We start from the raw sequence: 13,481 nt of genomic DNA on the forward strand, positions 1-13,481 counted from the left end.
ACAGCAACTCCTCAGACCACCACAGCACGCCACCTGCTGGTAAAGAACAATACCTCAACTTGTGCTGTGCAAATGTTGGTATAGATCCAATATCAAATAAATACAGGGCCAGTACTGCCAATACCAGTACTGATACCAAAGCTTAAAGGCAGCTTATGTAGGGAAGAGCAGCATGATTTATGAGATTCTGATTTCAACTGTGATTTTTAATTTCCACAATAATTAGTTGACACAACAAAACACACTCTTCAGCTTTTCGTGTATTTTAAATTGGGAGGTTTTTTTATTTATGTTTGCTAAAGGACATAAATAAAATAGACGTGACCGTGAACATCACAGGTGCATGTTTGAGGTATACACTTTATTTAACACAATTCACTGGGCTATGTGCTGAAACTAAAAGATAGAAATAAAAATCGATCCTATCATGATAGTATCGATCCGATACCAGTACCAGCATTGGTATCGATCCGCCCACCTCTAGCCTTAAGTAATAGGATCCATGTGTCAGAGGCTGGAAAAGACTTCAGTGAATGAAACAACAATATAAGCTAGCAGCAGATGTGATGAGCTTTAGAGTTACAACTGCTACTAGCAGTGATTTTTATAGACTGTGTCCAGGAGCTCAATATGAGGCGTGGCATTACCCACCGGTTTTTGGAACAGCAGTTTATGGTCATCACCGTGTTGTTCTTCTGCAGGAAGTTTGTTTCTGCTGTGAAGTTTTACCATGGAGTCTGACTCACAGCTGAGCCTCAGGCTGACATTAGAGGGACGGAAAATGTATTTACCATTAATTACATTATCAGTCTGAGAGTTTCACAATGAAATATAAAACATGGCTGATCAATGGTCATGGAGATCAATAAAGAAGATCAATACAGGATGACTGAAGTGTGTTTATTAAACTGAGATATTTTCCTTCACCCTTTTAGTTCCCTCCATCAACCCTACAGGAGTGCGCAGTAACTCCTCAGAACCAGGGACACTGATCATCACGTGGGATGTGAGTACGTCAGCGTGTATGCAGTGGGCTCGAGTAAACATCCTCTGATATGTTTCATGAAAAGCACAGTCCACGGGCACTTCATATTCTTACTTTCTGTTGCAGGAGATAGACAAGCGTTTCCATAACGGCCAGAACTTCCAGTACGAGGTGCTGTGGAGGGAGGCCGATGGGTCAAATGTAAACTGGAACTCCGGCCGTGTGAGGTCTCCACCGTTCATAGTGAACAACACAGGAACGTACACACCGTTTGAGATCAAAGTCCGATCTGTCAACGCTCTCGGAGGAGGACCGGAACCAAAGTCGAGGAACGGGCACTCCGGAGAGGACAGTACGTCATCCCAGAGCTTCATCCCTGTGGCCGAGTGCTGTAATGGGAGGGCCTGTTATTGTGTGTAACTGGGAACCATTACAGGGCTAAAGCCTGTGTGCACCCACTGAGAGGACTGGAACTAAAGCTCATACATACACATATAGAGACAGTACATGATATCTACAAGTCAGTAATACTGATGACAGTGAGCCAGTTCTGAAAATATCAACTTAAAACAATCTGAGTTAACCATGTTTATCCATACAGCTTATGAATGCCATCAGTCATAAATAATCTCACTGCAACAGCTTCATGAAGCATCACATCACAGCTCTTTCTGTCAAAATGTCAAATCTAACATCTCTTGTTGGAGTGCCCGGCAGCTGTACACATGAATGCTTTGCTGCTGTGCAGGCTGTTAATCACTCAGAGCATATAGTGAAGTTTCCTGTCAGTGCTTAGATCATGCTGGGAAAATGTCTTTAGGTCAAAAGTCAAGAAGCTCAATGAGTGGATGATGGGAATGATGCAGCTGAGGGTTTAATGTCTCACGCTGAATGTTCGGCATGTGAATCAATAATTGCCTCTTTTGTAATGTTGTCATTTTGATGAGAAATACGAGTTTCAGCTCGAACTGACTTATTTCTGTTTAGGAGGTTGCACATGCGTTCTTTCACAGGCTTAGAGAACTGTTCAGTTAGAGGGTAGTTAGGAGGTAAAAAGGTGATGACTGGCCAAGGTCATTCCTCACAGCAGTCATCACGGTTTCCCTCAGTTACCTCGAGCTCTGAGGTCTTCACTGGTCTTTGGAAAGCTCAGTGTTTTATCAGCAGCAGCAGCAGCAACGCGTGACATAACACCGTCCAAAGGTTCTTACCAACGGGCTAAGCTTCTTCAGTTCTAGTGTCAAATGGTGGAGAGTCCCAGATTTAGGCCATATGGGAGTGTCCCCCCCCACAGAGGGACAAAAGGACCCCCTGATGATCCTCTAATCACATGAGCCAAGGTGTGAAACTGGGTGTGGGTCACAATCAGCCAGAGTTTCAGGTGAGCTCATTGTGAAACCTGGCCCCACCTTATTATGTGATTTCCTGAGGTCAGGTGGCCCAGGATGTGAGTGGGCGTTAAGGCATCTGGGAAGGATCTCAAAACTGGATTATAGATTGCAGACAATTGGTGTCACAAGCTCCGCCCTCTGTTCAAAGATGGTCGCTCACAGTGGACATAGATGCTTCTTTCACTCCTCTTTCAAACCATCTGTCCTCTCTGTCCAAAATGTGAACATTGGCATCCTCGAAAGAGTGTCCTTTATCCTTAAGATGCAGATGGACTGCTGAGTCTTGTCCTGTGGAGGTGGCTCTTCTGTGTTGTGCCATGCGCTTGTGAAGTGGCTGTTTGGTCTCTCCAATGTAGAGGTCTGGGCATTCCTCGCTGCACTGTACAGCAAACACCACATTGTTAAGTTTGTGTTTAGGAGTTTTGTCGTTCGGGTGAACCAGTTTGTGTCCAAGTGTGCTGCTGGGTCTGAAGTAAACTAGGATGTTGTGCTTGGAGAAAACTCTCCTGAGTTTCTCTGATACACCGGCTACAGAGGGGATGACAATGTTTTAAGTGTTTCCTTTGCATGTGTGTGTTCCTTCTTTTTCCCTTCAGGCTTAGAGGGAACATGTTCTGCCCGGTGGTGTAGGGTCCTAATTACTCCAAGTCTGTGTTCCAGAGGGTGATGGGAGTCAAAGAGGAGGTACTGGTCCGTGTGCGTGGGCTTCCGGTAAACTTCGATGTTGAGGTTTCTTCTCAATGCGCACAGCACAGTTCAGGAATGACAAACAGTTATCCTTTGTGTCTTCCCTAGTTTGACACAAAGGATAACTGTTTGCCATTCTTTAGGAGTCTTCTCCAAGCACAACATCCCAGTTTACTTCAGACCCAGCAACACGCTCAGACAGAAACTGGTTCATCCCAAAGACAAAACTCCTAAACACAAACTTAACAATGTGGTGTATGCTGTACAGTGCAGCGAGGAATGCCCAGACCTCTACATTGGGGAGACCAAACAGCCACTTCATAAACGTATGGCACAACATAGAAGAGCCACCTCCACAGGACAAGACTCAGCTGTCCATCTGCATCTAAAGGTCAAAGGTCACTCCTTCACACATCTGTCTTCTCTTGGCTCGTGTGATTAGGTAGAGGGTCAATAGTGGGTCCATTGTCCCTCTCGGTGGGTTACTCCCACAGAGCTTAAATCTGGGACTCTCCACCATTTGATCCTAAAACTGAAGAAGCTTCTCGAATGAGAGGTGAAACGTCTTCAAGCAACTTAAAGAAGTCCAGACGCTTTTCTTTCCAAGCTCCTTAGACTACGATGACCTGGATCAATGAGGACCTTCACAGACACATGCTGTTAAACTATTCATCATTTCAGGTTCACGTGCTTATATTATGACATCACCGTATTGCTTAGAAATATCCTGACAATCACAGACAAGTGATTACTGCAGCAATGGGTATTTACTAGTGTAATGAATTCAGCAGAAATTCAGAAGTTTGTCTCTGACAGAAAACCGTGCACACACACATACACATGTTGCGTATTCATATCTTGTGTGTAACTGACATAATGCTTTCCCTAGCCCCTTACCCTAAACCTAACCATAACCCAGTTGTAACCCTGACACTAGAACCACCTTTTTTAGTTTTAAAAATGCCTTCAGACTTGTGAGGACCAGAATTCTGGTCCCCATGAAGGCTGTTGGTCCCCACAACTATAGTAAAAGTCCAACTTTTGTCCCCACAAAGATATCAATACACATTCACACACACAGTCATAAACTGCGAGTTTGTGCAAATAACATCGCTGCTGTGCTGATTTCTTATGTTCATGCCTTGCTGCTTCTCTCAGAGCCAGAGGAAGCGCCGACTGGAGTTTCAACCACCGTGCTGAACAGCACCATCAGAGTGAGCTGGAACAAAGCCCAGAGGGTCCGAGGTTGGCTGCTGGGATACAGGGTAGCACTTCTCATTGAGTTTAATTACCTGACTCACATCACAGAAATGCTCTTAACATTTAAATCCTCTGTTCATGTAAGGTTATTACTTGGTGCGATGTTTCAAAAATTTAATTGGACTTTGGCTTTGAGCCTCTGCCCATCTTTAATACTGAGAAACTTTATAATCTTTCTGTCAATCAAACCCCAGAAAATAGTCCCGAGTGGCATCTTTGATTAGTAGAATAATGGATGAAAACACAGGCTGATAAAAGTTTTTATCGTGTTCTGAATTTTTTAATTTCATTTTCAGCTGTAACTTTATCAAAGCACATAAAGTGTGTTCATGTTTCTCTATGCTTGCTTCAGATCTACTATAAGAGGCTGGCTCCCAAGGCCGAACGGAGCCGGAGGTCTCTCAGACAATCCCAACATGAGGAGGACAGAGGAGAAAGATCTAAACAATTGAGTGAGACAGACGAGCACAGCTGGCAGGTGGAGGAGGTTGACCATAGCAAGACCTCAGCGGAGGTGACGGGACTGCGACTGTTTTCTGAGTATGAGCTGACGATCACTGCGTTTAACAGCAAAGGGGAGAGTCCTCGCTCCCCGCCGCACCACTTCCACACACCGGAGGGAGGTGAGTTTCAACCAAACGCTGCTGTTTGAGGGTCATGTGACCATGGATCGAAGTGCGATTTGACAGGTTCCACAAGTCAAAGGTCAGCTGATCTGAGCAGCATTGTGTAGTAAGTTAGCTGTCTGCTTTAATTACCAATTATTTGAAGGTATCAGAATGCTGCTCTTGTTGCAGCCCATTGCAACCTCTGCACCTGACCCAAAAGCTTACAACACGACATTCATATCCGAGCGGACTTTGACATTCAGACAGAATAAAGTCAACCGAACTTTCTTCCCTCGTGTCTAAGAGTTCAGGATCAGTTCTCAAGTTACACAAACCTCACCTGGAACTGTTCTGTGTGTGCAGTTCCTGGTCCTCCTGCAACTCTGGAGTTTGAAAGCCCGACAGAAAAATCCCTGATTCTCTCCTGGAGCCATCCAGCTGAGACCAACGGCATTCTGCTGGGATACATAGTGCAGTACCAACGGGGTAAGGTCTGATCCTGGCTGCGTCATGAAAATAAGATGAAGTTTAACAATTGTGACTTTTCTTTTTGTGTTCATCCTTGAATTCTGTTGTAACTTTACTTTCTGGTGTTTCCTTCAGATTTCAATGTTTTTCTTTGTCCCTGTTTAAGTTTTATTTATTTCACTTTCTGGGAACAGCGTTTGGCCACCAAGCGTTCTTAGTCATGTTTTTCTGCCTGGTTTGTGTTTCATCTGTAGAGGTGGAAAGCAAAGACAGTCCTGTGGAGATACTGAATGTCAATGATCCCACAGTAAAGCACATCACGCTGGACAACCTGGACCCCGACAGCCATTACATCTTCAAAGTAACAGCATGCACAAAGATTGGACAAGGCCCTCCCATCACACGCAGGGGAGCCACTCTGCTTGATGGAGGTGAAACTTCAGAATTCTGCCTCACACCGTTTAGTGTTCGGCTTTATTTAGTGAAATAAAACCAAATTCTCAAATTGACCTTGTTTTCTCCACCCCCCTGCCTTCTAGAGCCTCCGAGAAACATCACAGTAACCTCTGGTAACGCATCAGTCCACCTGAGCTGGGTGCCCGGAGAGAGAAACCGAAACCACGGCTTCCACATCCAATACCTCAAGAAGAGCGGTAAGGACAGGACGGCTTGCAGGGAGAGGAGGTTTAAGGGGGTCTGTGAGCATGTGTGGACAATGACTCTTAGAAAGGGGAATAAAGGAGCTGGAGAGTAAGGAAGGAAAACATGTCTGAGTCCTTCTCAAAGTCTTGATAACAGTTCCCGGCAGTGATTCGACCAATTATTTTGAAGATCCTGACTCTAAATGATCGAACAGAGGTTTAAACTTCAGTGTTGAAGAACAGCATGCGGAGGCTCAACAGTCAAATCTGAAAAAACTCTCAAATGTCCAAAAAATAAACCTTTAAGGCTTTTTTCTCTTGAAGTTATACTTTGGTCTGAGAACATGACAGCCTGATTAATGGTTCAATCCAAAGTGAGACGAGCCTGAAGAACCTGCAGTGAACCAAGAACAAGTAAACAGCTCCCAACTTGTTATGATGATAACAAGTAGATTAAACTGTCACGACTCTCTGATGTTTCATGCGTATCCAGTGATTTGAATATGAATTTTCACACTGTTTTGCTTCTGCAGCGTCTCTGGATCAACATCACAGCAGAATTATTAGAATCAGCAGAAGAATCAGAGACAGTTCATTAAATGAGAGGAGGAACAGCTTTAGGATTGATTCCTACTATGTTCTTCATATGTTTCATTCTTCTCTGCCGTGTGGCTGCAGGAGGCGGTGGGTGGGAGAAGTCAGAACAGGTCAACACTACGCAGGGTTTCTATATGCTGACAGGCCTCCAACCAGGAGCTCAGTACCACCTGAGGGTCATGCATGGAAACTCCACTTATTGGCAAGGCGAGGCAAAGACCGTGGAACCACGTAAGTATGCAGAGTAGTAGAGGTTGATGCCACGATCTTCACAGATTCACAAATCTAGCACTGTCGATGTCTTGATGCGTGCTCAATCATCCAGGTAAGTAAATTTCCGATTTATACATCGGAGAAAGTAAACAACCTCTGGCGAAGTGGGTGTCACATCACAGAAGAGCCACCTCGTCAGGCCAGGACTCTGCAGTCTATTCACACCTACAGGCCAGTGGACACTCTTTCAATGATGAGGATGTAACATCCTGGATAGGGAGGAACGCTGGTTTAAGGGCGGAGTCAAGGAGGCCATTTATGTGAAAAGGGAAAGACCATCTCTGAATCGAGGAGGGGCCTAAGGGTACATCTGTCACCATCTTACAATGCTGTGATTGCAGCCATTCCCCAACTCTCTGTGAATGGGACTCATGACCATTGATCATTGACCATTGATCAGTGGTTGTTGATCAATGGTCATGAGAATTTGCATATTAATGATCAAGGAACTGACCTCCCAGCCCATTGTGCCTCAGTGGGCTGGTTTCAGTCATTATGCAAATGGACTGTTTATAAGATTGAAACCTGCAGTCAGCTGAGACTGAAGACGTCACTGGATGATGACGAAGCGTTTCTCCCACTGAAAACGTTACGTCCAATGAACAGAATCAACTTTTTGGGACTAGCACTGTGGAGTTTTCAGGCGGGCTAATCTCGCTACCTGTGTGAAAATCATAATTCCAAACGCGTCTGGACTTCTTTAAGTTGCTTGAAGACGTTTCACCTCTCATCCGAGAAGCTTCTTCAGTTCTACCGTCAAATGGAGGAGACACCAACTGTCTGCCATCTTTAATCCAGTTCTGAGATCCTTCCCAGACGCTTCCTGGGCCATCTGACCTCAGGAAATCACATGTTAGAATGGGGCTAAGTTTCACAATGAGCTCACTCGAAACCTTGGCTGATTGGGACCTACACCTTCACACCTTGGCTCATGTAATTAGGTAGAGGATCATTAGGGGTCCTCTCGGTGGGTTACTCCCAAAGAGCTTAAATCTGGGACTCTCCACCATTTGACCCTAAAACTGAAGAAGCTTCTCGAATGAGAGGTGAAACGTCTTCAAGCAACTCAAAGAAGTCCAGACGCTTTTCTTTCCAAGCTCCTTAGACTACGATGACCTGGATGACTGAGAACCTTCACAGACATCATTCCAAACATTTCTGTGACAGTCTGTCTCTGTTCTCTCAGTGCCGTCAGAGATAACCGGCAGGTTCGCCACCCAAGGCTGGCTGATTGGACTCATCAGCGCCATCGTGCTGCTGGTTCTCATACTGCTCATCCTCTGCCTTATCAAACGCAGCAAGGGCGGCAAATATGCAGGTACGCTGTGGTGCGCAGCTGGACTAACACTCTCTGACTCACACAGACTCTAACGCAGAGTTAAAGGTTTCTTTTTTTCACAGTGAAGGACAAAGAAAGTAAGGAGGTGGACTCTGAAGCTCGACCAATGAAAGATGAAGCCTTTGGAGAATACAGGTGGGCCTTTTTGAATGTCACTCATGATTACAGGCTATGCTTGAAATGCATTTGCTTCCACACAGAACAAAGTGCTACGGTGGCCCTGCAGGTACAAAATACAGCAAGAGCACAAAACATAGAGCGACCCTGCGATTTGAGTCAGTGTGTTGTTTAGTTTTTGCACAAAAATCCTTCATGTCGACACAATGAGATCAGTTATATACACTATGTTTTTATATAAACAGTGATAATATCCCTGCAGTAAATCATATTAGGAAACTTTGTTTTGTTTCTGAAACATCGAGTTTGACGGCTTCATCTGAGCGTGCAGCTCGTCATGCTCGCAGCTCTGCTTCCTTTCATTCACTTTTCTTTCTCCCTTCAATGCTCTGCCTGCAGATCCCTGGAGAGGTAGGACAGTTCACCCCTCTGTAGCACTCACATGTGTGTTTGTGTGTTTGTGTCGAGATGCTGTTTAGATTTAATGAAACTTTTCATTCTGTGTGCATTTCTTTGAGTTTTTGTGTAATTAGGCATCATTTGCATAATCAGCCTGCAGTCCTTGAACACCAGGAAGAATTTTATTAACATTTTATTCATGTGTTATTTTATACTATGTTATTTCATATTTGTCTTTTCTGCATTTTTAAAATTGTTTATTTTATATCATTACATTTTTTTATTTAAATACTTATAATAACTTGATCCTCCTTAACATGATGAACTGTTAAAGAGGATGTACTTACCCATGCAGTTTCTTTCTTTCCATTTTCAGTTTGGGACACATTTCACAAATTTGACACAGTTATGACGTCACCGTGTCCGTGTGATGCTACACAGCATGTTCCTGCATTTATCAGACTTCACTTTTTGTCTGTGAGAATTTACACTGAGTCTCTGTGCCGTCCTCCAGCGATGGCGATGAGAAGCGCTCGGACAGCCAGCAGTCTCTGGAGGAAAGTAAGATGGGCAGCGTCGACTCTCTGGCTGAATACGGGGACAGTGTGGACATCCAGTTCAACGAGGACGGCTCCTTCATCGGCCAGTACAGCGGCCGGGCATCTGTTCCCCACGGCAACGAGAGCTCGGGCCCCGCCTCCCCCGTTAATGCAGTCCCACCTCCCCCCGTCGCTCCCTCCATGTCGAGCATCCTAAATCGGCCCAGCTAGAGACACACATGGCCAAAACACACACACACACACACACACACACACACACACACAATGTCAGTACATTCCATTGGTTTATGCAGTGAAGCTGTTTACAGTTTACAAACACACACAAAAACACACACACATACAACGTGATTAGAAACTCGTATGAGCGAACAAACTGAGTGAGGTGAGGGCGAGAGCTGCACCAGCTGCTCCTGAGCTCGGTGAGTCAGGTTACATGAGCTCAGTCTGTTTGCAGGATTGTTACTGAACATGTAAAACTTCTGACGCGTAGCCCGCCGAAGACACGCAGCGAATGTTATTCTGGTCTGCAGCATCTGATTCAGCTTCACATGTCAGTAACTACTCACATAGATTAACACCCAAATGAGTACATGGAGACAGTTTAAGAGCTATGAAACTTCAATTGAATTCATAATAAAGGGATACAAAACAGACTAGTTCTTATGTAGGATTATTAATGAATATTTAAAATTCTGGACTAACTTTTTGTAGACAGTGACCACAAAGCAAACAGTTTGCTAGTCTGGAAGAACCAAGTGACAGCTGATTGGCTAACGGTGAATATCAGCTTAAACATAAAAATAAAATAATAAAGCTTATTAATACTAATTCTGATAAAGGATCCATTCTCTGTGCATTTTAGCTAATACAGTTTGAGCTTCTGATGTCCTCTCCGTACCCTTCATGACGAGTTCTGACACCTCAGCATATCTCAAACTAGAAAGTCACCTGAGCGGCTGCAGGTGGAGCTCCCTCTGAGGTTCTTTGGCTCTAACTGACATACATCTCTGGATTTATCTGGACTTCACCAGGTTTGTAGTGACCATGTTGTGGTTTGTTTACACGATGGAAAGCTTTGTAATTGGGCACAAACAATTTATTGTTTACTAAAATCTTTCCTGATTTTATGAATGTAATTGTGAATTAAGTCGGGACTCGCTGAGATGGCCTTAAAGTGAAACCAGTGAAACCAGTCTCAGTCTCATAAGGAAATGAGTTTCATGGCTCAGAGTGTTGCGTCTGATTCTTGGTTGCTCCATCTGTCCACCAGGACAAAGCTGCTCTTTGACTTTTTACCTTAGAGTGGTGTTTGCACATGACGCAGTAAAGTTAGACTTTAAATAGAAACTTAGAGAAGCTGGTGCAGCTCAGCCCAGGAGACGGAGATGATTTATGGGAGAGCGTCACAAAGAAAAAGCAAAAATCTGGGAGTTTTTCATCTTTCATCTTGGACCAAATCACTTTATTTCATCGTAAACAAACATTTCAGTCTCTTTTTGTTTCCTTAGCATATTTATATGTCGATTTTTTATATTTATGTGTTTTTGTTACCAACTTATGTATCTGAGTTTGCATGCATGTGTCATGGAACGGTTTTTACTCTTTATAGATGCATGCCAGCTTCCAGGCATTTCTAAAGCATTTCATTGACTTTTGAGTTAAAGAGCGAGACTGTTACGCTGTGTGTGTGTGTGTGTGTGTGTGTGTGTGTGTGTGTGTGTGTGTGTGTGTGTGTGTGTGTGTGTGTGTGTGTGCTTGCTCTCCATCCCTGCCCTTTGACCTGCAGAGAGGGGAGCTCTGTTGCCTTAGGAGAGTCCAGATGAACCTCCTCTCCTCCCTCTTCCTGTCAGTCATCTCTCCTCAGACGCAGCTTCATGTGTAAAAGTTTTCAGCGTTGCAGTTTCTGCAAACGTCCATTAAACCCTGTAAACGACCAGCAGACGGCACAGTTCACTGCTTCAGATGTTTCAGGGCTGCCTTTGAATATGATTGGAAAAATTCCTATGCATACACACACACACACACACACACACACACACATACTGATGAACACATGAAGTGGAGGCCCACATGGCGGGTCCTCTGTAGCAAAACGGACCCTCTGACGGAGCGAGGGAGGAGGCGGAGGAGAAAGAGGATCAGATGTAATCGCTCCCTGAATGTAAATAGAACCTTGAGATTGTCAGTTTTTTTTATTTCCATTGCTTCTTCTCTAAAATCATTGAATTGCAGTTTGTCTTTTTATCTTTTGCTCTGTTTGATTTTGTACTTGTATTTTGTATCAACACCCTCCCCTCCATCGTCTAATCTTAGGTTTTCCTTTCGTGTCGCTCAGTAGCCTCGAGACGTTTAGAGAAGATTAGAACCGTAGAGAGAAAAACACTCCCCTTCATTCATTCAGTTTCTTTATAGCGCGTAGCAATGCAGCAAATAATACTGATTATTAAAAAGCTATGTCATAAATGTTTCTACAGCTCGCTGAGCTGTTTAATGGCAGCGGGTGAGATGATGTTCTCTGGATGGACCCGCACCGGAAACAGTTTTATAGCTCAGAGGGTTTATTTCGTTGCCTTGGACACGCTGCACTGATGCCGATGCGGATCAAAAAAAATCAATCTGATGAAAATATGTGTCGCAGGATTACACACAGGGAGCCCCGTGTTCGGACCCACAGCTGACGCTTATTCTTACAGTCTGTCGAGCAGAGAGACAAACCCGACGAAGCGATTCACGCAAACCAAGCAGAAAAGACCAAAACCAACAACCACTTACTGCAGACATAAAACTTTAAACAACCTTCCAAGATGATAGTTTCCCATAAAAACAAAGCTCATTATTATCCAGCAAATAAATTCTCATTATAGTTGAATTCGTATTTTGCGCTGTAGTGAGTGTTTGTGACTGCAGGAGGGTGGATGGGTTTTCCCTCCATCTGTGGCTCTGAGGTATAAACTGGTCCCACACCATCAAACACGATATTATTCCTACTTTTATTTTCACTTGCTCATTAGGCCACAAATGAATTCAAACAGGCAGGAGCAGTGCATTTGTTGGGAAGCAGGGAATTACATCACTGGTTCTCTACTGTGTGTCTGTGTGACCATAACCTACATCTAAAGGATGGGTGTAGCTTTTGGGCCTCAAAAAGGTGAAGTCAACCTAGAAGTGCCTCAAACCTGCATTCTTTCCAAAGCCCAGCAGGGGGCGACTCCTCTGGCTGTATAGAAGTCTGTGACTCAGTGACAGGCCTGTCCTACATTTTAGGACAGGGCGTCTTGTCCCCTCAATGCTCACTTCAGGGGTCAAACCAATCCTACTACAGAAAACTAGATTTTTGACAGTTTCCAGACAAAAAGTGAGCCCACATCCAGCACTCGTTTTGGTCTTTTCAGTGGATTTTCCTGCAAAAGAAAAACTACAAGCGAGCTAGAGAAAACTAGAGTGAACTCATGGACAGGGAACTGCGTATCTCAAGCTGAATAATCACTGCTGATTGTGAAATAACAGCAGCGAGCAAACGCTCGTCTTCCTTCATGTACAATAATCCAAAGTCCGACCTCATCTTGTTGCCTTGATGGACGTCTCCCCGCCCTCGACCCCACTCCCGTCCGTCTGTCTCTCTGCTCTGACTGCTGTACAGCCCTGTCTGCCTGTTTTTGTCACAGCCTTTTTTATACGTACATGGGGAAAAAACAACAATATTAAAAAACACTTAAAAAAGACAAAAATGTAGTTATGCATAATAATTCTGCTTACAATAACAACAGTGCTGTAATCTAATCAGCCACGATGATGACGTCAGTGTCATCCTCATGTGGTCAGTAACACAATGAACCAGTATCACAGGATCAAGCAGGGAGGTTAAAGTGGGAGGACGGGACAAGAGGAGTCACACATATGTATACAGGGGCGGTGCGTGGGGTGGGAGGGGTTACTGCAATACTGAGGTGTGCTGATGTTGTAACTGCTTGTTGCGTTGTGCGCTGAGCTGTATCTGATGAACTAACCCAGCTGTCAACTAATAAACACGGACTACGCATATCCTTAACTAGTGGCTCATTTGTGTGTGTGTGTGTGTGTGTGTGTGTGTGTGTGTGTGTGTGTGTGCGTGTGCGTGCGTGCTGGATTAGGATGGAAGATTATAAAATACATAATG

General features: G+C 44.3%; 1 protein-coding gene across 1 annotated transcript in view; it reads left to right on the top strand.

Moving 5' to 3' along the window:
- Window positions 1-10,851, top strand: part of LOC102209248 (neural cell adhesion molecule L1.1-like) — a 23,453-nt gene extending 12,602 nt beyond the window's left edge. Inside the window, exons 7-19 of the mRNA XM_013916168.1 lie at window positions 5-39; window positions 936-1,006; window positions 1,112-1,337; window positions 4,222-4,328; window positions 4,676-4,946; window positions 5,295-5,417; window positions 5,654-5,830; window positions 5,939-6,052; window positions 6,719-6,868; window positions 8,097-8,228; window positions 8,312-8,384; window positions 8,766-8,777; window positions 9,280-10,851. Coding sequence (XP_013771622.1) covers window positions 5-39; window positions 936-1,006; window positions 1,112-1,337; window positions 4,222-4,328; window positions 4,676-4,946; window positions 5,295-5,417; window positions 5,654-5,830; window positions 5,939-6,052; window positions 6,719-6,868; window positions 8,097-8,228; window positions 8,312-8,384; window positions 8,766-8,777; window positions 9,280-9,535 — 1,747 coding nt within the window. The 3' untranslated portion in view covers window positions 9,536-10,851. The remainder of the gene's footprint in view (window positions 1-4; window positions 40-935; window positions 1,007-1,111; window positions 1,338-4,221; window positions 4,329-4,675; window positions 4,947-5,294; window positions 5,418-5,653; window positions 5,831-5,938; window positions 6,053-6,718; window positions 6,869-8,096; window positions 8,229-8,311; window positions 8,385-8,765; window positions 8,778-9,279) is intronic.
- The last annotated feature ends 2,630 nt before the right edge of the window (window positions 10,852-13,481 follow it).

The sequence above is a fragment of the Pundamilia nyererei genome, unplaced genomic scaffold, assembly GCF_000239375.1.
Source record: "Pundamilia nyererei isolate P.nyererei 1_Seehausen unplaced genomic scaffold, PunNye1.0 scaffold00495, whole genome shotgun sequence".
NCBI lineage: Eukaryota > Metazoa > Chordata > Actinopteri > Cichliformes > Cichlidae > Pundamilia > Pundamilia nyererei.